Source organism: Oryx dammah, unplaced genomic scaffold (genome assembly GCF_014754425.2).
Source record: "Oryx dammah isolate SB20612 unplaced genomic scaffold, SCBI_Odam_1.1 HiC_scaffold_29, whole genome shotgun sequence".
NCBI classification, from domain to species: Eukaryota; Metazoa; Chordata; class Mammalia; order Artiodactyla; family Bovidae; genus Oryx; species Oryx dammah.
In genome coordinates, this window is record NW_024070213.1 from 58,066,353 (window position 1) to 58,089,872 (window position 23,520).

Genomic DNA, 23,520 nt, shown 5'->3' on the forward strand with positions numbered 1-23,520 from the left:
TGAACTGAGCTGAGGGATTCCCGGGTGGCACTGGTGGTAAAGAACCTGCCGGACAATACAGGAAGTGTGAGACCCAGGTTTGATCCCTGGGGTGGGAAGGTCCCCTGGTGGAGGAAATGGCAGTGCGCTCCAGTATTCTTGCCTGAAGAATCCCAGGGACAGAGGAGCCTGGTGGGCTCCATGGGGTCACAAAGAGTCAGACACAACCACAGTGACTTAGCACATACAAGGCATGGATACTGCAACACTGCAGTGAGGAAATTAGTCCCTTTGTTTTTGGATGAGGAAACACAGGCTGGTCAATAACTTACTGCTCCAGGATCATAAGTGGTGGAGCCGTGCCCCACCTATGGCTGTCTGAGCTGTTCACCTCCAGTCGACGGTGGCTTGTCACCCAGATGATGACCTTTAGTTGTGAAAATGATCTCTAGAGGGACAGCTTCAGAAAACCTTAGTCATGGAAAGGGTAGAGTTACTCAACAGGTATTTGGGGAATAAACAAATGGATGAGGATTGCGACACTTGCTGGTGTGGAGAGCATTTTACAGTTGAGTAATTCCAGATAAAGACAGGAACATGGTGTTTATAAGCTGCCCGTAATGAAGGCACACAGAAACCAGGGGAGGAAGGAATCAGAGCCCCTGCAGAGAGAAGTCAGCAGCAGGGCCCACAAGTGCCAGGACCCCCGGCTGGAGACCCCAGGCCTGTCCAGTAGCAGACGTGGAGGGCAGATAGCTGGCAGCGGCAACCCTCACTCTTGCTCCTCACTCAGCAGCAAAAACTCAAATGGACACCGTGGGGCCCACAATAAATATTTGTCCCCTGCGAGAATGAGTCAGGACAAGAAAGGCGGCATGTTTGAAAGTCCATCCTAGGTCTGTCGACCACACCTCGGCATTCACTCCCAATAAAGCTCTCCCCGCCCGCCCGGTGACTGTCAGGCGGAGGAGCCATGCCTCGGTACACGGTGCACGTTCGCGGAGAGTGGCTGGCCGTGCCCTGCCAGGACGCGAAGCTCACGGTGGGCTGGCTGGGCCGGGAGGCAGTGCGGCGCTACATCAAGAACAAGCCCGACAACGGTGGCTTCGCCTCGGTGGACGACGCCCGCTTCCTCGTGCGCCGCTGCAAAGGCCTGGGCCTGCTGGACAATGAAGACCCACTGGACGTGGCCCTGGAGGACAATGAGTTCGTGGAAGTGGGTGAGTGGCTGGAGGGAAGGGGCCGCAAAGCATGTAGCCGGGCACTGCCGGGAGAGACGGTCCCTGTCCTTCCTGTGTATAGGTGGTGTGTGCTCAATCACTCAGTCGTGTCCGGCTCTTTGCGACCCCATGGACTGTAGCCCGCCACTTTCCTCTGTTTATAGGATTCTCCAGACACGAATACTGGAGTGGGTTGCCATGCCTTCCTCCAGGGAATCTACTCTGGGGAAAATGCATGCTGCCTGAGCATCTTAAATTCTCAAACACCCTTGTGAGGAAGGCAGTATTCTTATCTACCTTTTACAATGAGTTAGCAGACTCAGAAAGGAGGAGAGTTACTTACTAATAGGAAAGACTAGATCTGAACTCAAGACTGAAGGGCTAAAGCCCTTTGCTTACTGGATCATTTTCAAAGTCCCTTTGCTTTTCAAAAGAACCTGCCAGACAGGAGGCCAGTAGCATCATTTTAAAACCAAGTTAGATCAATTTTGTTTAACAAAACTGTCAAACACTAAGACAAATAGGTTTAAATATTAGATTTATTAAATGCATCACAAATACTAAATATTAAAAGTATAATATATTGAAACAATAGATTTAAAACAAAATAAAGCTGATGATGGCAATGGAAGTGGAGACTGAATCTTGAACTTTCATTTAAACCTTTTCATGCATGTTTACATCTCTGACTTTTTGCTCTCTGAAAGCATCTGAAGTTGTTTTAAAGCAGTTATTTATATAGAACTTGAAGGCAATTGAAGAGCTCTTTTCTTGGTTTACCGGTAATGCCAAATGTGACTCTGGGTTGTGATTCAAAAGAGTATCTCTTGCACTCTTGTTTCAGTTATAGAAGGAGATGCTATGTCTCCTGACTTCATTCCCTCGCAGCCAGAAGGAGTTTATTTGTATCCTTTCCTGCAGACTCCTTGGTCTGCTCTGGGGGCCCCTCCCATCAGTGATGGGGCTGGGGGCTTTTCCATATTCCCCAGTATTATCCTTTACCTGACTTCAGATACAGCAAATACCGGGAACCTGAGAAGGTAAGTTTCAAACCACTTCCTTTCTGTTAAGAAAATTAAGTCCCCCACCTCCTCATTTAAGTGGGGGAGAGCTCGCAAAATTCATGAGCAAAACATAACCCTTGGGGACAGGGCATTATCCAGCTCTGTGTAATAGGGAAAGACATTTTGCTTTTCCATTTATTATTTCTAACCTGTTTATTTTTGGCTGTGCTGGGTCTTCATTGCTGCACAGGTCTTTCTCTAGTTGCAGTGAGAGGGGCTTCTCACCGTGGTGGCTTCCCGTGTTGCAGAGCACGGTTCTGGGCACATGGGCTTGGTTGCCCTATGGCACGTGGAATCTTCCCAGACCAGGGACCGAGCCTTTGTCCCCTGCACTAGCAGGTGGATTCCTAACCTCTGGACCACCACGAAGTCCTGCTTTTCCATTTCTAATGTTTCTTCCTTAACCTCCTCTTCAGCAAGCTGTCTTTTCAACTACCATATTCATGTTTCATAGTAGTGATAAAATCTCTGAACTGCCACATCTTGATTCTGCTCGATGCTTCCCTGCTCTTTTGTTTGAGCAGCTAAGCTGTTCCTGCTCACGGAGATCCCCTTCTTTTCGTGCAGTACATCACCTTAGATGGGGACAGTCTGACCACAGAGGACCTGGTCAGCTTGGGCAAGGGACACTACAAAATCAAGGTATGCTGAATAGAGGGGGGTGATGTCCTAACCTTTCTTGCTGCCCATGTAAGTCTGCAACATGTTCAGCTCTGCCCAATTTCTTCCTAGCTTACCCCCACTGCTGAAAAGAAGGTGCAAAAATCCAGGGAAGTCATAGAAAGAATCGTGGAAGAAAAAACTGGTATCTTTTTCTCTTTGTGTTACATATTTCTTTTTACAGACTTAAAAAGTGCAGCATGCATCCAATTGTACGACGTCTGTTTTTTATTCTAGTTGTTTACGGCATTACTACGGGTTTTGGGAAATTTGCCAGAACTGTAATTCCCGTCAGTAAACTCGAGTAAGTTTGATTCACTCCCCACCAAAGACACACACATTCACATAAATTTGATTCACTCCCCACCAAACACACACAAACTCTTGTCTTAGAGACTCCTTTCAACAATGGAAATAATTAATACTTGCTCCAATTTACAGAGGAGGGTGAGGCTCAGGTTAACTCACACATGAGTTGACATAGAGAATACAGACTTGCTGGTTTCTTGCATTGCTCTACCATGCCTTATTCTGCCCCTCCAAAGATTTGACTATTTTCCCTTCATTTTCCCAGCTGAGGGGACATTTTCATGGTGAGGTATCTGAGAGGGGTTTCTTCACTTTCTCTTCTAGGGAACTCCAGTTCAACCTAGTCCGTTCACATTCTTCAGGTAACTCATTCCAAACGTCCAGTGCCGCCTAGGTTTTGTTTGATTTGATGAATGAAGTGCAGTCAGCCCTCAGTACCTCTAGGTTCTTACATTCACAGGTTGAATGATTCAGCCAGTCTCCGTTGTTGGTTGAATTCACAGATAAGGAATCCACAGGTGCTAAGGGCAGACTGTACTATGTTGGTTTACATAAGGGGGCAGGAGGTGGGAGGAGCCAAGGGGAGGGGCGGGGCTGGAACCCTGCAAGGATGCCTAGGGGTGGCCATGCAGCACAGTATCAGACATCCTGTATCAGCCACCAGCAGCTAGCACATTCCAAAGAGTAGGTGCCATTTCTGCTGCCAAGGAGGGAAGAAGAGCATCAGACATGATATCCTTTCAACTGAATCTCAGAAAAATGAATGGGCTAGATGGAAGGATAGAATTGGGATGAGGAGCATGAATACGGTCATGCCAAAAGAGTGGTGCAGTCAAGAGACAAAATTACAGCTGGAACTCAGGGACGAGTGGATCTGGATGTGGTGAGAAGGGAGACTGTCAAGAACTGCCTCCCATCAGACTGCAAGAGACCTTGTGTGAGAAGACTGGACACCATTCCAGGGGTGTTGGGGAGGGCACAGGCTCACTGAAGCTTCCAAGGAAGAGAACTGGGGAGGCAAGACTGGAGTCTCACATTTGTCCGGAAGATGAGACCTGAGGAAGTGGGACAATCAAAAGGGAAGGCAGTGCAACTACCTGAACCAAGATGTGGAGAGCAATTTGAGATGGAGGTGGCTGGGAGGAGGAGGATTGTATTTTGTTTCTTTAAAGAAAACATCAGCTCTGTTTTGTAGGCGTTGGAAAACCACTAATCCCTGAGAGATGCCGGATGCTCTTGGCTTTAAGGATCAATGTCTTAGCCAAAGGATACAGTGGCATTTCCCTGGAGACTCTCAAACAAGTTGTCGAAGTATTTAATGGTAATGCAATGGATCCCCAAATGACCCTTCATGCAGGCTGGGTGGGCACCACAGGCAGACTTGATTGACAGGGTGGTGAGATATTGGTGACATAAGAAGACATAAACTAATGATGATGAGTGGGAAGTGGGCTTGGCAAGAAGGAAGATAGCTATATGGGGGCAGAAGGTGAGGGGCGGTCAGGGGCAGAGACTCTTACTCCTGTGAACTTTCATCCTTCTCTATCACCCTTCATTTAGCATTCAGCATGTTTAAAATCAGAACAAGCCCCTTAAGTTTGGCCTTAAGTTCAGAGGTGGAGAGAACCCTCGATTCAGTGGTGCTCAAACGTGGTTAGAGAAGTTACTCAGATCATCTGGGAAACACAATGATTCCTGGATGTCCATCCGAAAGACCAGTTCAGTGCTTCTGGCAGCACCTGGGGATCTGAACTCTTCATGCTCCCCAAGTGGTAGGGTTGCCAGACTTAAGAATAATTGAAATTCAGCCTCTTCCAAAGGTAGAACAGAAATACAGAGACGAAAGACTTGGTTGTGGTCACGTGGCGGTCTAGTGATAAGAGAAAAAGCAATTCGACTCTTTGGGGCTTGCTTCTTGGGAAAATTCCAGTGTGGAGACAAGATGTGACATGTATAGTAACAGTAAACAAAGGGGCAGAGGACCCAGGGGCAGAGAAGGAAGAAGGGAAGAGATGATCATTGTGGGATACAGGTTCCAGATCACCTTTCTTCTAGGCAGTCTGATCTTAATTCTTTATATATAGTGTTCTCCCAACCCCTTCACACAGCATATCGGACCATGTCCTGGCCAAAACCTGTCATACTTCCCAATGTTCTTAGAATAAGTCTAAACTTAAAGTGGCTTATGGAGAAGGCTTTGCTCCCAGGAGGGTCTGCCTTCCTATCTTCTTTCTCTCCGTCGCCTCTTTCTTTCTACAGCAGCTCAGCCAGGTTCCTTAAGCATTACCTGTGCTTAAGCAATTGTCTTTCCCTGGGTGTCTGTGCCATTTGTGATACTAGATCCTTTGGGATAGGTTGGTCTCAGTGTCAAAGCGAAGCTGGCTAGAATGAAGTACTCTTGAAGTAACCAGTGTGTCCTTTTCTCCCAGCCTCCTGCCTGCCATATGTTCCAGAGAAAGGAACTGTTGGTGCCAGTGGAGACCTTGCCCCACTCTCTCATCTTGCTCTCGGGCTGATTGGAGAAGGAAAGATGTGGTCTCCAAAGAGCGGCTGGGCTGATGCTAAATACGTAAGCTAATAATAGCTTCCATGGCAGTCATTTCCCCAGGATGGACACCAGGTAGACTTCCGTGTTTTCTAGCACTTCATCCTTTCAGCAGCCTGATGACAAAGCATTCCCACTCTATGGCTGTGATAACTGAAGCTTAGAAGTATAGACTGAGTCAGGAGCCCAGCCTTAGTGGGGGTGGGTGTGTGTGTGTGTGTGTGTGTGTGCGCGCGTGTGTGTGCGCGCGTGCGCGTGTGCACATGTGTGCGCGCGTGAGCGCGTGCGTGTGCTTAGTCACTCAGTCATGTCTGACTCTTTGTGACTCCATGGCCTATAACCCACCAGGCTCCTTTGTCCATGGGGGTTCTCCAGACAAGAGTACTGGAGTGGGTGCCATGCCCTCCTGTAGGGGATCTTCCCAACCCAGGGATCGAACCCAGGTCTCCCACACCGCAGATAGATTCTTTACCACCTGAGCCACCAGGGAAGTGCCTTAGTGCACTACAGGCGTCCAACTAAGCGATGCTCTTAGCTTCCCTATACAACCATCAGCCTCCTGGACTTGGTGATCACCTTGGTAAAAAGGTAAAGCTGCTAGTGTTCACTGCAGGAACTTCTGCACCTAATACACTCCCAGTGCCTATCCAGGAGGTCACACATTGTTGGAGGTTTAGCTAGTTGCTGGTCTAGTGGGTACAGAGCTGTGGATCATGGCCCTGATATAAGGCCCCTGGAAAGGAGACTCCACATCCCCCCACACCCAAGCTCTCATCATGGTGGTCAGTCAGAAGGGCCTGGGTTTGACAAAGCCTTAATATTTTCTTTATTCATCTACACATTCATTGAGGCTTTCCTGCTGGCTCAGACGGTAAAGAATCTGCCAGTAATGTGGGAGATGTGGGTTTGGTCCCTGGGTTGTCAGAGCAGCCCAAATAATTGTTTGAAGTGTCATCTCTGACCTTTTGCTGGGAGGTCCCCTAATATTGAGTCAAGCGACAGAGGACCAAGGAGGAAGAAGTCAAGAGAACAGGTGGTCCTTCTGGTTTGAGTTCCAGATCACCTTCCTTCTTTACAGACTAATCTTGATTATTTCTCTATAGCCAGTGTCCCCCTCAACCGCCTTCACACAGCAATTCTGATCATGTCCTGGCCAAAACTTGTCATTTTTCTCATTGTCCTTAGGATAATATTTAAAATGAAAGTGGCCTGCAAGAGTCTTGCCATATTATTGCCATATTGCCCCCCCAGCCACCCGCATCCTTCCGCACCAACACTGTACATCACAGAAGCTAGAGGTCCCCTGCAGCTGGAGCATGCTGTGTCTGAGGTGGAGGGGCCAGTCATGTCCACCTGTCTCTTCCTGTTTCTGCTAAGACCTCTGAGAAACTTCCTTCTCTGCTCTTCTGCTTCTTTCCCCTATACCCCACCACTGCCAACTCCCTTTTGCCCTTCCGTTGTGCTCCCTCAGCATCTTACATGACTATTTTCCCCTGGACCTTGCCCACTTCCTACCTCGTGGAGCACTTAACCAATGTGCTATGACTGTATTTGCCTATTACTGTATTTAACCTATGACTGTATTTGCCCTTGAACTTGTCTGTCTGCATTTTTCCCTTTCTCAGACCCACACCCAGGACAGAATTAGGCATGTGACTGGTATTTTAATAAGCTGTGAAAATGATTGTGCTACCTCTGTCTTCCTTCTTCCCTAGAGGAATCTTAACCTAGTGACTGCTTTCACTTCTTTTATTTCAGCAGAAGATTATTCTGCCCATTTCCTCTGAGGATTTTGTGTCTATCTCTTAGGCCATACACCCCCCTCTTCACTGGTGCTCACACATATGCCATACAAGTGAGAAGCCCTGCTCTGATAGTGGGAGGTTCTGCTGCTGTTCAGATAAGTAGGAGGAGGGTGGAGGACTTTAGGTCAAGCTCTAGAGGCCAGGGAGTATGGACAGAGTTAGGAGCCCAGCCTTGGAGCATCTGCATCTGGATGTCCACATGTGCTCAGAAGCAGCAGTTTAAAAAAAAAAAAAGTGAATCACTAAAGTGCAAACTGACTGCAAAGGGCCTAGAACCCAATATTCAGGATTGATTTTGTATACACTGCTGCTGCTACTGCTTCTAAGTCACTTCAGTTATGTCCAACTCTGTGTGACCCCATAGATGGTAGCCCACCAGGCTCCCCCATCCCTGGGATTCTCCAGGCAAGAACACTGGAGTTAGTCGCCATTTCCTTCTCCAATGCATGAAAGTGAAGTTGCTCAGTCATATCTGACTCTTAGCGACCCCATGGACTGCAGCCTACCAGGCTCCTCCACCCATGGGATTTTCCAGGCAAGAGTACTGGAGTGGGGTGCCATTGACTTCTCTGTTTGTATACACTACCCTCTGATAATTTTAGGTACAAAAGTCATTCAAAAGCTAAGTCTGCTTGCAGACTAAAGAAGAGAACTAGAGAACAGATCAGAGAAGATGAATAGAGCAGAATGGAAAAAGCAGGAGAGCTCCAGAGAAACATCTGTTTCTGCCTTATTGACTATGCCAAAGGCTTTGACTGTGTGGATCACAATAAACTGTGGAAAATTCTTCAAGAGTTAGGAATACCAAACCACCTGACCTACCTCTTGAGAAACCTATATGCAGGTCAGGAATCAACAGTTAGAACTGGACATGGAACAACAGACTGGTTACAAATAGGAAAAGGAGTACGTCAAGGCTGTATATTGTCACCCTGCTTATTTAACTTATATGCAGAGTACATCATGAGAAACGCTGGGCTGGATGAAGCACCAGCTGGAATCAAGATTGCCGGGAGAAATATCAATAACCTCAAATATGCAGATGACATCACCCTTATGGCAGAAAGTGAAGAGGAACTAAAAAGCCTCTTGATGAAAGTGAAAGAGGAGAGTGAAAAAGTTGGCTTAAAGCTCAACATTCAGAAAGCGAAGATCATGGCATCTGGTTCCATCACTTCATGGGAAATAGATGGGGAAACAGTGGAAACAGTGTCAGACTTTATTTTGGGGGGCTCCAAAATCACCGCAGATGGTGATTGCAGCTGTGAAATTAAAAGATGCTTTCTCCTTGGAAAGAAAGTTATGACCAACCTAGACAGCATATTGAAAAGCAGAGACATTACTTTGCCAACAAAGGTCCATCTAGTCAAGCTTATGGTTTTTCCAGTGGTCATGTATGGATGTGAGAATTGGACTGTGAAGAAAGCTGAGCACTGAGGAATTGATGCTTTTGAACTGTGGTGTTGGAGAAGACTCTTGAGAGTCCCTTGGACTGAAAGGAGATCCAACCAGTCCATTCTAAAGGAGATCAGTCCCGGGTGTTCTTTGGAAGGACTGATGCTGAAGCTGAAACTCCAGTACTTTGGCCACCTCATGTGAAGAGTTGACTCATTGGAAAAGACCCTGATGCTGGGAGGGATTGGGGGCAGGAGGAGAAGGGGACGACAGAGGATGAGATGGCTGGATGGCATCACCGACTCGAAGGGCATGAGTTTGGGTGAACTCTGGGAGTTGGTGATGGACAGGGAGTCCTGGTGTGCTGCGATTCATGGGGTCGCAAAGAGTCAGACATGACTGAGTGACTGAACTGAATCTTTTAGAAGACAGACCTTTGAGCTTACTTTTATTAGATTCTACATGAAATTAAAAATATGCTGGTATTTCATTTGATACCCATTTTCACTTTTAAAATCATTCTACAGGTCCTCGCAGCTCATGGATTGAAGCCAATTGTTTTGAAACCAAAAGAGGTGAGAGACTCAAGGAAAATTTGTTCCTTTTAACAAATAATTATGCGCTACTTTTAGTCTTAATATCAGCCTCACTGGTTTCTTAAACATAGCCTCCATGTTTGCTTAAGTTGGTCACTGAAGAAAGGGCTCTCCCTTATTTACTGAAAAGTCTCTCCAGTACAGAGATGCTCAGGGATTCTTTTACAGGAGAACTTAAACTTCTAATCAGGATCTCTAAGGATCCCGGAATGATACTGTAAACCAACATCACTTAGGATGCTCTAAGTTAAGAGCCTCAGATCAGAAATTTTTCAAGGTGTCTTACCTGTAATGACGAGAACTTGAAGAAATATAGCATAATGAAGAGCTAAAGGTTTTATATGCTGTCTACATTGGAACTCCACTGCTGCTTCATGACAGGGAAACTATTCACAGCTATTGTTTGCCAAATTTTATACGACGGCAGTCATCCTTGAGTACTTAAACAAGCATCACTGCCCTGCACTTTAGAAACCATGAATCAACATCATTCAGCTGAAGGCAAATTTTCATCATAGGAAAGCCATAGAAGTGCTTGTTACAACAAAAAGCATTAGGAAATGTCTCTTGCATCATCTGAAGGGTCTGGCGCTCATCAACGGGACACAAATGATCACCTCCCTTGGTTGTGAGGCTGTGGAGAGAGCCAGCGCCATCACTCGGCAAGCTGACATAGTGGCGGCCTTGACCCTCGAGGTGCTCAAGGGCACCACCAAAGCCTTCGATACTGGTCAGCATGGTTCTGCTGTTTGCTTGCTATTCATTCAGCCAGAGCTTGGTGGGGGGTGGGATGGGATGGTCAAGGTCTTTGGACTTGGGGGTGGCGGGGGTAGATGGTGGGGAAGGAGAAAATTCAAGTGCCTGTGCATTCACAGGACTGCTGCAGCTTCATCTCGGTTATGCTACACTTGATCCTTGAAACGACCATGTTTCACAGACAAATGTTGACCCAGAGAGTTAAGTGACCTGCCCCATACCACCAGCTCTGATTCCCATCAAACTGCTTGTTGTCTTAAGGATCGATCTGTTGGCAGGATTTGAGAATTGGTGTGGAATTATAGCTAGTGCCCGTTAGAAAATCGGGAGAGAAAAATTGTGCAAGTGATAGCTTTTCTAGACTTTGAAGGACTCTCCACTCTTATATGTAGTAGGACCAAAAAACAAACAAACAAACAAACAAACACCTGTCTAAAAATGACTTAATTAAATGAGGCCACTGAGCTCCCTTCTGTTATGAGCCTAAATCTTTTCAGGGTAGGCCCACTGTCTTGAGTTGAGTTCCCTGTGGGCTCAACTCATAGTTTGCATTCAGATATTTAAAGTAGAAAGAATAAAGTCAATACGGAAAATCTTGCTTTTGGAGTTAAGTTTCTAATTCTGAGCGATGGTTAAGGACCCCTGGGGCTTTGCAGGACCAGGTCACCACAGTGCACGGTCCTGTGCCAGTGATGGTAGTTCACTCAATATAAGAATTGCTCAGACTTTTCCTCCTTCATCAATTCTAGACATTCATGCTGTTCGCCCTCATCGTGGGCAAGTTGAAGTTGCTTTTCGGTTTCGGTCCCTCTTGGACTCGGATCACCACCCATCTGAAATAGCAGGTCTGGGCATGCCTATTTGAAGTTACTTGCTTTTGAAAATAATTGCAAAGAATTGCTAACATGCCCCTTGCCATCCCCTCTACCCTTTCCATAGAAAGTCACAGGTTCTGCGACCGTGTTCAAGATGCATACACCTTGCGCTGCTGTCCACAGGTAGACAAAAAACCCAACAAGTTTCTATTCTTTCTCCCAATTTGAGATAGGGATAGAAAGCGAGGAAGGTGTCAGGAAGTTGTGTAATGTTAATGGTAATCCAGATTTCTTTATGGCCTCTATTAAAAATGATGTATATCATATATACCCCCATTTGTCCAATTATTATGAAGTTTCTGTTCTCTATGTAAGTTGCTTGTTTCCCTTTGAATTGCTTTGCTCAACCCCCCTGTAGAGAAATTAAACAGACAGCTTGTTGTTTAGGTTTAGTAACCTAAGTTTAAAAAATTCTAAAAAAATTCTTATTAATAATATCATCCTAACCAGTCAATGGTGTTTTACTGGTTCTCCCTATTAGAACTGCCAGGGATATATTGGGAAAATCCAACCACAATTCAAGGGCATATCCATGATTAGATCTATCTGCACTTAACAGGCAGACATAAACCATTATAAATGAACCTGTGAGTCTTAACTTTAAACTATAGTGAGGCAACGTGTATTGCAGATGTTATAACTCATTTGCAAATAGAAATTAGTAGGATAAGGAGCTAACCTCATCTCAAGAATGAGACAGTATTTCAGGTTGTACCAAGCTCCAAGTCATAGTGTACTGAAGAATCCTCCATAGAATAAATTAAATGAAAATGATTTAATGAAGCTTAATTTTTTATTTTCATTTCATTTTATGCTCTTTTCCTTCTTCTCAGCAAGTTCAGTTCTAGCTCAGCTAGACTGAAAAATGTCTGTGGGGAATGACTGACATATTAGCTCTACAGTAAGAATAAATTCCAGTTTAAACGTCCTTACAGTTCTAATAAGAATATTAGACTACGTGACAGGCACCAGACTCAGTGTCTTCCATGAATTAACTCACTTGATATTGTCTTTTAGGTCCATGGTGTGGTGAATGACACAATAGCATTTGTGAAGAACATCATAACCACAGAAATTAACAGTGCAACAGATAACCCTGTATCTTTTGAACTCGGGGAGTTGGTGATGGACAGGGAGGCCTGGCGTGCTGCGATTCATGGGATTGCAAAGAGTCGGACACGACTGAGCAACTGAACTGAACTGAAGCTGTAATTATAGAATTTCAGCTGGTAATTTTAAGATCTGAAGATCTTAAAATTGTATAACCTCTCTGGTTCTCCATTTCATAGACTAAACGTCTGGGTTCTGAGGTTAAATGCCTCTACTAGCTGTAGATCTGAGCTGATAAGTGGCAGAGACAGGTCTGTGAACCTTGCCTCAGGTTTGGAGTCTAACATGCTGTGCTTCCAAAACTGATGGATGAAAGATTACAGGGGATATTTCCAGCATCAGCTGAAGGGTTTCACAAAGGCATTTGCCCTAAAACCCATTGCTGAGGTTGTTGGTAGAAGGATGAAGACCTACATCACAAGTGTGATTGTGGAGACCCTGAGTAGCATGGCATTTATAGAAGCCTTTCTGGGGTTCAGTGATACTTTGGTGTACTACACAGAAGCCTTTTAACATTTACCTAAGTATTGATCAGAGTTATGACTTTCCCCATCCTGAGCTTATTTCTGACATGGTGAGTGAGCGCTAAGTCACTTCAGTTGTGTCCGACTCTTTGCGACCCAGTGGATTATAGCCCACGAGGCTGTCCATGGGACTCTCCAGGCAAAAATACTGGAGAGGGTTGCCATGCCCTCCTCCAGGGGATCTTCCCGACCCATGAAGAACCCACATCTCTCATGTTGCCTGCATTGGAAGGCCGGTTCTTTACCACTAGTGCCACTTTATTCAAAGCAGTGTTCCCATGTTTGTACAGAGAAGTGTAAGAATGCCTCCATCTCTTAGGGATGGAGCGCTCCTTTCCTTCACAGTAGGGGTTTCTCAGCACCACCTTGTTTTTGCTACAAAATGTTCTGTGTTGACTTAGTTCCTTATAATTTGATGTGATCAGTCAGGAATCATACTGGCAAAGTCATCACAGAGACAGCACTGCCTTTAAAGACCACCCAGCCCCTTAGGAATCTATTTCTTCTCCCTCATGCCTGCCTCAGTTCTTAACATTGGAGAAAGTGCTGATCAGCAGCCCTGAGAGCCGTGCACAGCCTGGACTGGCAGACAGCAGCTGTGTGAGGTTTCTCACTAGACCTGTTCAGTGCGGCTTCTCTGACATGCTTACTTCAGGCTGTGTTCTGTTTTGTTTTGTTTACCTTTGTATCCCTGTATGTCAACACCTACTTGTGCAAAGACTCTCCTTCTCTCCACCCTGCCTTTTTACAAGGGCTGCCACCTCAATGTTAAAAATGAGCAATTAGGGAGAGACTTATGCTCCAAGTTTTCAGCAAGTGTTATTCAGAAGCCTTAACTGATTTTAAAAGATGGTCTTTGCCAGCAGGGGAGAGACTATTTCTGGAGGAAACTTCCATGGTGAATATCCAGCCAAAGTAAGCTTTTTAGAATTGCTCCTGACCCTGAAAGCATATCCCAATATGCGTGAAAGCATTAGTTACTCACTCAGTCACGTCCAACTATTTGCAACCCCATGGACTGTACCCTGCCAGGCTCCTCTATCCATGGAATTCTCCAGCCAAGAATCCTGGAGTGGGTTGCCATTTTCTTCATCTGGGGATCTTCCCGACCCAGAAATCAAACCTGCATCTCTTTTGTCTCCTGCCTTGGCAGCAGGTTCTTTACGACTAGAGCCACATGGGAAGCCCATATCCCAATATGCTGCTGCTGCTGCTAAGTCACTTCAGTCATGTCCGACTCTGTGCGACCCCATAGATGACAGGCCACCAGGCTCCCTCATCCCTGGGATTCTCTAGGCCAACCTAATTGAGATACTCTTTCAGGCCCTGGATTATTTGGCCATTGGTGTCCATGAACTTGCTGCAATTAGTGAAAGAAGAATTGAAAGGCTCTGCAACCCCTCCCTTAGCGAGCTGCCTGCCTTCCTGGTGGCTGAAGGTGGTCTGAATTCCGGATTCATGATAGCCCACTGCACCGCTGCAGCCCTGGGTAAGGACCCTGCCTTTTGACCAGAATTCAAGTCCATCCATCTATGGGTCTCTCCATTTTACCTGAAAGTATCACATTCTGTCTTTGAATGAGATCTAACTTTTCCACCACCTCTATGTGCATCCTACCTCTCTCAATTCAAAAGCATGTTTCGAGAAAAAATATAAAATATAACCTAAGCAACATTATACTGAAATGTAATAATACACTAATGAGGTTGTAAATAGGGAGGTTTTCATGATTTCTCTGTAGGAAGCAATGTGACATAACATGTGAACTTCCTTTTTGTGTCTTTCCCCCTAATCTCAATTTGAAGAATATCAGAAGGAAAAAGACAAAGATGTTTATAGCTACTGGTGAAACTTCCACTAAAAACATAAGGATGTGATTAAACACACAAAAATGCTTATAAGAAGCAAAATGCCCTCTATGAAAATTGAGCTGGAAAATAGCAGATTTCTAATTCAAGATTGTAAGGGGCAGAGAAATAACATCAGAACAGGACCTGGCACAAAGGAAGCATGAAGGGCTTTACTTATATTTACTCCCTTAATTGTCAAACAATACCAAGAGGCAGGTACTATTATTTCCTCTTTCACAGATGGATATTTGAAGATCCAAGAAGGTAAAGAACCTACCCAATATTGCACAGCTACTAAGAAGTAAAGCAGAGTTCAAACCCATGAATTTTGGCTCCCAAATCTATGCTCAGACTTCAATTAATGAGGATTTCATTTTGATCAATACTTAATCCTACATTATTGCCAAATTTAACAAACAGAAATGCAGGATGCACTTAATATACATTTAATGAAGTTGAATTATTCAGCACATTATTTGTTACTAAAAATTTTTTTTTATCTGAAATTCAAATTTAACTAAGCATCTGCAATTTTTTTCTGGCAAGCCTACCCAACAGGCAGGATAGCATGGCAGTTCAATAAGAGAACGGCCTCTGGGTCTGAATCCTGTCTCCATCCATTTATCAGCAGTTTGGTATGGAACAAGTTTCTTAATCCTGTTGACCCTTAGTTTACTCCTGTGTAAAATGGGGGTGAAAAATCTACCTAATAGGGCTGTTCTGAGGAGTAAATGAATTAATGCATGGAAAGCCTTGGAACTATGTCTGGCATACCATAAGCACTAAATATTAGTTATGGAGTTTATAATAACCACTTCTTCAGTTAAGTCTCACACTTAGACTCAACGCAGCTAACAAAGAGCCACTGAATTCATCTTCTGTCCAGTGTCTTCTATCTGCTCACTTACTTCCTTACTAAAAAAAATCCCTTTAAAAGGCAGTGACTTCTCACATTAATACACGTGCATGCTAAGTTGCTTTGGTCATGTCCAACTTTTTGAGATCCTATGGACTGCAGCCCACCAGGCTTTTCTGTCCATGTGATTCTCCAGGCAAGAACACTGGGGTGGGTTGCTATGCCATCCTCCAGGGAATCTTCCCCATCCGGGGATTGAACCGCATCTCTTATGTATCCTGCATTGGCAGGCAGGTTCTTTACCACTAGCACCACCTGGGAAGCCCCCACATTAACATGGTGGGGTGGTCATTGATTTTTAGAGAATGTTGTGAAGTTGGGGAGTCTCCTTTGAATGTGTTTAGCTGCCCTAGCTGTTTGAAGTTGCTCGGCTTGCTCTCATTATAATTAAACTGGTGGTTTTCTTTTTTTCTGGCCACTTGTAAGTTACCTTTCTAAACAAGCTCCACCAAACCAGGTGATTTACATTGCAGTGCTGAAACCTGAAAGTTCTGGGCAAAATAGGATGAGTGAATCACTGTAGTTTATACTGGATTATTCCCGGATACCCTATAGCATAGAAAAGAACTCAAAGCTGCTCTCATAGGTCAAAAAGAAAGGTGGGGGAAAAACTCTTGACTCGGACATTTCCTGGCTTCTGAAGCTGGGGAGAAAGAACTCTGTAACCTAGGTCCTTGCTACTTAAGTTACAGTCCACTGGCAAAATACAGCCATCACCTGGGAATTTGTTAGAACAGCAGAATTTCAGGCCCCACCTGAAACGCAACATTTGCACTTAAACAAGGCAGAGTGATTCGTGCACAATAAAGTTTGAAAGACAGCAACCTAGGCCAAACTCTAGACTGCCCCCTACATCTCCAAGACATCCCCAGCCATCGTCGAGCCCTTGCTTAAACTGAGTACAGCCACTTATGTCATCATTGGACAGTTTTAATTTTAAATCTTCTTGCTCAAGGTCTGTGGGTCCAGACTCAACCTGCAAATGCCATGCCTGAATCTTAATCCCACCTCATCTGCTGACATAACTTGATTCTCCTCCAAGTCCTGGAAATGACCATCACTTCTTTTTTCCCTTAGTCTTCCTAGCATGCCAAATGCTTACAGTGTTTTCAACTTTGCTTTGTAATATGAGGGTTCCCTTCTCAGTCCTATCTCAGAACTCCCTACAATTTTAAGAGTCCTTCTTACTTTGGGGAGAAAAAAACCCCACATGACTTCCTTTTCCCAAAGTAACTTTGCTTTGATAATGACCAAGAACTCCTGGAGAGGGTATCCCACACTGAGGAGCACTTTGGGGAGCCATGTTTCATTTTTCTATTAGGAACAAAAATATGTTCCTAACTTAGTTTCTGGCCTCTTGCAGTTTCTGAGAACAAGGCTCTGTGCCATCCTTCGTCCGTGGATTCTCTGTCCACCAGCGCTGCCACGGAGGATCACGTCTCCATGGGAGGATGGGCAGCAAGGAAGGCCCTCAGGGTCATTGAGCACGTGGAACAAGGTAACCCCAGGCAGCTGGAATGAAGGCCTCACTGATGACCGCTATGCCAATGGTCCTCGGAATGGAATCCCCAGCAGCACATCAGTATCACCTGGGGACCCAGGGCCTGCCCCAGACCTGCTGACTCAGAGACTCTGAGAACAGAACAATCTGGATTTAACAAGCCCTCTAGGCGATTTTGATGCTGGCTGAAGATTAAGAATCCACACCTTCTGGCTAAGCCAGTTCATCAGTTGGCTTTTTAAAAAAAATGAAATAATTTTAAAACATTCAGAAGTGGAGAGATTAGTACCATAAACGTTCATATACGCCTCACTCTGATTCAACAATTAATACACTATACTTAATTTCTTAAAAAAATTTCTCAATCATTTTCAAGCAGATCCCTGTCATCATGTTTTCTTCCTGCACACTTTCTCTCTTAAATACAAACGTTTGCTTTCTTACCCACTACCATTATCACATCCAACATAAATCAACAATAAGTCTTGGTATCATCGAGTACGTATTCAACTTTTCCCCATTATTTCAATGTCTTTCCACTGTTTGTTCAAACCAAGATTCAAGACCCAGTCTTTAAATTTAGTGGTCAAGGTTTTAAGCTCCTTTTCATTTACAACAGTTCCTCCTCCTCCCCTTTAAAAAAAAAAAAAAAAATTCATGTCATTGACTAGTTTGAAAACCAGCTTAAGTTTTCTGAGAGACTGATATTCTTGATTTACCTATGAGCGTGCTTGTGGTGGTACGTCTGTTCTGTCCCATTTCTTGTGGGTTGCATCTGGTCCTAAAGACTTGACAAGATTTAGCTCCAGCATTTTTGGGCAAAGATAGTTCATAGGTGGGGCAATGTTGGGTCAAAGTATTCCAGCCTTCTTAATCACTGCTTGTTTGTTTCTTAAAGAGAAACTGCCTTCCTTTAGGCATTGTTCTCTAAATTCCTCAATCTTTGCAACTGTATTGGAAGCAATTGACTGACAAAATAGCATTATTTTAAAATAAATGTAAGAGAGTTGAGTATCCTTTTTTGGGGGGTGGGGCGCAACAGCTCTATTGAGATATAATTCATATACTATACAATTCACCCATCTAAATTGTACAATTCAGTGGGTTTTAGTAGAGTTGTGAATATACTCAGAGTTCTGAGTCGACACCACAGTCAACGTTATAACATTTTCATCATTCCAGAAAGAAACCTTGCACCCTTTATCCATCACTCTCTCATCCTCCTTATGTGGTCTTGTTGGGAGCCTTTGAAATTGAAGGTTTAAAATAGACATTAGAGACAGTTCCATGGCAACCAAAGATTCATCTGCTCATTCACTGACTCCTTCAGTCTTTTGATGAAGGTGTATGTGCCAGGTATTTCAGGCCATAGGGAACAGCAAGACTGAAGACAAATGGAAATTTACACAAGGGTGGAAATAGGAAACAGAGGTTATCCATCTTGATCAGCTGAAGGGAGAAGGAGAAAGCTGATTTACCTGGGTAGTCCTCCCCTTCTCAGCATTAAAGATGCAGCCGAGGGGTTAGAAAAGTAGATTTAAAATGGTATACAAATACCAAGGCAGCTTCATTCTACCGATAGACTGAGAACCATCTATCCGTTAGTTGGCTGGCAGCTTGTGTGGGCTTTATACCCCTCAAGCTTGGAGTCACACTCTAACCAGCCATCCCCTCATCCTTCTTGTTTCAGTGTTGGCCATTGAGCTTCTTGCAGCCTGCCAGGGCATAGAGTTCCTCCGCCCCTTGAAAACCACCACTCCACTGGAGAAGGTCTATGACCTGGTGCGCTCTGTTGTGAGGTAAAACCAAACAGATCCCTGGAAAGTGACACCGTTTCACACCTGTGGACCCTGGCAGCAGTTAACGTTGGCTGACGGTGTGACGTGCTTTCTCTGCAGGCCCTGGATAAAAGATCGATTCATGGCCCCAGACATCGAGGCAGCGCACAGGCTGCTCGTAGAGCAGAAGGTAAGCGGGCTGCCTGGGTTGTTTATTAGTTTGGGGTCTTTAAGAGGGAGCAGGGGTTCCCCAGTGGCTCAGTTGGTAAAGAATCTGCCTGCAATACAGAAGACCCATGTTTGATCCCTGGGTTGGGAATATTCTCCTGGAGAAGGAAATGGCAACCTATTCCAGTATTCTCGCCTGGAAATCGTGTGGACAGAGGAGCCTGGTGGGCTACAGTCCATGGGGTTACAAGAGTCAGAGATAACCTCGTGGCTAAATCACCCCACCGCAAGGGGAAGCAGGGTGGGAGTGGGGAGTAGAGAAGAAACATTCTCTTATTCTTCTGTTTCCTGGGTGTTTCTTGGAAGTGAACCAAAAGGTGCTCATGCAACTTTGAAGGCCACTAAGAAGCTATTTGACAAACTCGCAAGTGCCCCATGTCGCATCCAAACATTGACCGCCTAAGGATTAGGAGCTGAAATGAAGTTTAAGTAGAATTTTGGGACAAGTATTCATGGGGAGAAAAGAAGATGAAAGTTCATAGGTTTCTCCTCACCAAGAAGGTTCTCTTTTATTTGAAAGTACACTCTTCTTCTGTAATGCTGCCCCCCACCTGGTCCAGCAACTGCACGGACCTGAAGGGAAAACGAACTTCCCGGGTTTTTATTCAAAGGGCTCTGGGTCCACCTCCCGCACTGGTGTGTCCTCCCTGTCATGCTGGGCGAGATATGGGTTCTCTTCATCGCTTCTTCCCTCTGGTTTCATTGACTACAGATTTGTCTAACTGGGACACATGCCTGGAATGCGGACTCATTTTTAAAATGTATTTTTAAAGTTCTTTAAACTTTCTGCAGTAATTTGTAGCTATCATGTCCGTTAGAGTTGCTTGACTTCCTTTGGAACTATTGCTCTGCTCTTGAGAAGTTTTTTCCTTTGACCTTCACTCCTGTCGTTTGAAAGTGTTCCCCATACCCTTTGAGGGAGAATTCCCTTGCTTGCTGCCAGCTTTGGTGCTAGAAGAGAGGTAGGCGAGAGCTCAGCCTTTTTTCAATAGAAATATGCTTGACATACATCATTATATTAGTGTACAACATGATTTGATCTCTCTATATATTACAAAATGGTTACTACAGTTAGTTAACCTCCATTACCACACAGTTATTTTTTTCTTGTGATAGGAACTTCTTAAGATCTATTCTTTTAGCAAATTTCAAATATACAATACAGTATTATTAACTATAGTCACCAAGGTGTACATTGCATCTCCAGGATTTATTTTATAAGCAGAAGTTTGTACCTTCTGACTACTGTCAAATCATTTCCTTACCCACTCCTCCACCCTCTGCTTCTGGCAACCACCAACCTCTTCTCTGTATTTTATTTTTTTTTTAGATTCCACATACAAGTGAGATCATATGATATTTGCCTGACATTTCACTTGTGACCTCCAGGCCCATCTGTGCTGTTGCAAATGGCAACAGCTCCTTCTGTCTTATGGCTGAATAATATTCCACTGTGTGTGTCACAGTTTCTTTATCCATTCATTTCATGGTGAACACTTAGGTGCTTCCTTGCCTTGGCTCTTGTAAATAACACTGGAGTGAACATGCAGTGAAGATATCTTTTCAAGGAGGTTAGCTCCAGTATTTTCAAGTATCTCTTCAGGGAGGTCCCACTCCAGTATTCTTGCCTGGAAAATTCCACGGACAGAGGAGCCTGGCAGGCTACAGTCCCTGGGGTCACTTTTGAAAGAATACATTTTCTAAGGTAATACAAACGAATAGGAAATGCTCCTTTCCTATCAGGGGCAACCGAATAAAAAGCAGCTATAATATAAAATGAAAACTGGATCTTCATTTGAGAATGTGTTATGCTTGAAAGGGAACAGGTTGGTAGGTAGAGGTAAACCCTGAACAAGGCTATGAAGCTGTGCTTCTCGAACTGTAAAGAGCACGTGGATTTCCCAGGGATCTTGTTAAGATGCAGATTCAGATTCAGCAGGTCTGCAGTAGGGCTGACGTTCTGACTCGTCCCAGGTGATACTGCTGGTGCAGGGGCCATGCTCTGAGGAACAAGGGTCCAAAGAACAGGGTGCATGTGGTGCGGAACTGGGGCAAAGAGGAGACCCACTGCCTCTTATCATTAAAGGCCTGCCTCAGAAAACACATAGTTCCACACTTGAGTAACTTTCCTTAATTCAACCCACACTGAATCCTCTAGATTTTGTGTGTTCACTGGCTTGTTTTGTTTTAGAAGAGCAAACAGCTGAAAACCTTAATGTCACTTTAGAAACATTTTGAACTTTGTATTTCAAAAGCTGTTAAAGCAACCAAAAACGAATTGACAGGTCAAGTGTCAAATGGCTTATGTTGAAAGCAAGCAAACAGTTGCTATGTATCTAGTCAGGTAGAGATAATGCTTTGACTTCAGATGAAGTTGTTTAATGCATCACAAAACAATGATGTCAATACTTTGCTCTGTCCTTGCATCTCAGGTTTGGGAAGTAGCTGCACCATACATTGAAAAATACAGAATGGAGCATATTCCAGAATCAAGACCTGTTTCTCCAACAGCATTTTCACTGGAATTTCTGCACAAGAAATCTACCAAGATCCCAGAGTCTGAGGATCTTTAATGCTTTTTGTCATGAATTAGCAGATTAGATAGCACTTAATTTGACAGCAAATAGTACTATGCTGAAGGAGAGACCTGAGAACTTTCTCAGGTGCATCAATCTATTATACAGTTTGGGTCTTATAATACCTGCTCTGGTTAGGCTGGTGATAATATTACATTTACTAAATCTAGTACTGTGTTCTTGTTGACCTTAGAGATGTAAACGGTGTTTCCAGGTTATAGGACTTTAATTATTTCTTAACGATATCTACAGGTCACTCATTCCTAAGGGTGAGAATAGTAACCACAATTGTGTGGATGTTTGACTCTTGACATTAGATGAACTCAAATCTTGAAACAGATTGAAGACATTCTTTTCCAAAAACATTAGACTTCTGTGAATCTTTCTTTTGTTTTGGTTTTTGGTTGTTCTTTTTGTTTTTGCTTTGACAAGTTCTAGTTAACTTTGGTGGATTATACTAAGCCATGATATGAATGTTCCTTAATATGTCTTCGTAAGCAATACTTTTTAAGTCATAACTTGTTCTCAAGCTGCTTTTTGTTTTATTATTTGAATTATAGTAAAGAATTGTCAATTGGTCAACAAGAGACTCTTCGTCAAGGAGTTAAGGAATGAACAGAAAGATTGCTATTACAGTGGTTCTCAATGAACTCTTTCATATTTATCAAATGTCACTATGCATATCAAAGAAGGATTCAGATGCTTTAACTGTAGTCGGAGGTTAGTGTTATTACATGTTAGTACTTTGTTCATGTTCTTGTAATAACCTAGCTTAAGAAGCCTCCTCATTTCACAGGTAAGGAATCTGATGTTTAGAAGTTAATCAACCCCCTCTCTGTGCTGGTAATCATTAAAACAAGGCCCTGTTGAGAGAGATCAGATGGGCCTCAGGATGTTACCCAGTCTGTTCCCTCCCCACTGAAGAAGATAAAGGACCTCTTGGGAAGGCTTAAGTGTAATTGTCCAAATGAAGGATGGATCTAATGACTTCTTGACTCGCTGAGGCTATGACTCTGCACCCTTCTGTGCAAAGGGGAGTAAAGCACTTTCCAAGTGCAGTGAAACCACGGCTCTAACAACTGCAGTTGGTCAAGGAAAGGGCGGACATGCTTGCCCGCTTTCCTACCTGATGACAGCCTAAAATGGGTCCAATGTATTTCACAGCAGGTTTTTCTAATTGCAACTTGTCCACAGGAAAGGTGGACAGAGAGGTACAAACCAAAATGTGCTGAGGAACCTGTAGACCGAAAGGTGGTTCTTGATGCTGTTCTTTGCTGAAACATGGACACAGGAATGAAGTTTATTCATTCTTATCCACAAGTTGCAGTGGAGCAAGTAAACCCACTGGTTTGATGGCTGTTTGTCACTTTGCTGTGGGGTATGCTGGTTGCCAGGGCTGGTCTTCTGGGGCCCTTCATTATTGAGTTTTCTATACAGCTCTGTAACTGTGCCCTCAAGGGAATTTCAAGGTAAATGTGGAATAAACTAAGTCTTACTGTCTTATGTCATTGCTGTATTCTTAGATTTTTATAACAATGTATATCACCTCACCAGGGAAAAGTTATTCTAATTGCAGTTAATTACATTTGTGTAAGATTTTTGTCATTGAATGTTCACATGGTACAAAGTGTCTTTAGACAATGTGATTGATTTGGTAGACATTCTTTCGCTCTCTTTCCCACTGAGGAGCCCAGAAGAGCTGGAGGCATCATGATTTTCTTCCAGGTGAGCTCACCTGGGCTTCTTTACCTGCTCTCTTAGGGCAGCCAGAGAGAAAAGCTGAAAGCACAAGGGCTTTTCAAGCTCCTTTTGTGCCACATTTGCTAATGTGCA

At 44.1% G+C, this 23,520-nt stretch overlaps 1 protein-coding gene across 1 annotated transcript; it reads left to right on the forward strand.

The window, feature by feature from the left end:
• The first annotated feature begins 616 nt into the window (after positions 1-616).
• HAL (histidine ammonia-lyase) lies at positions 617-23,195 on the forward strand. Its single transcript, XM_040232783.1, has 20 exons — positions 617-1,199; positions 2,044-2,104; positions 2,212-2,239; positions 2,831-2,905; positions 2,996-3,068; positions 3,161-3,227; positions 3,557-3,594; positions 4,428-4,553; positions 5,662-5,801; positions 9,505-9,552; positions 10,156-10,303; positions 11,079-11,174; positions 11,269-11,327; positions 12,222-12,302; positions 13,688-13,753; positions 14,162-14,327; positions 16,968-17,102; positions 18,796-18,904; positions 19,004-19,073; positions 21,544-23,195. Exons 1-20 carry the CDS (start codon positions 953-955, stop codon positions 21,682-21,684), a joined length of 1,974 nt encoding a protein of 657 aa, XP_040088717.1. The 5' UTR covers positions 617-952; the 3' UTR covers positions 21,685-23,195.
• Positions 23,196-23,520: the final 325 nt, after the last annotated feature.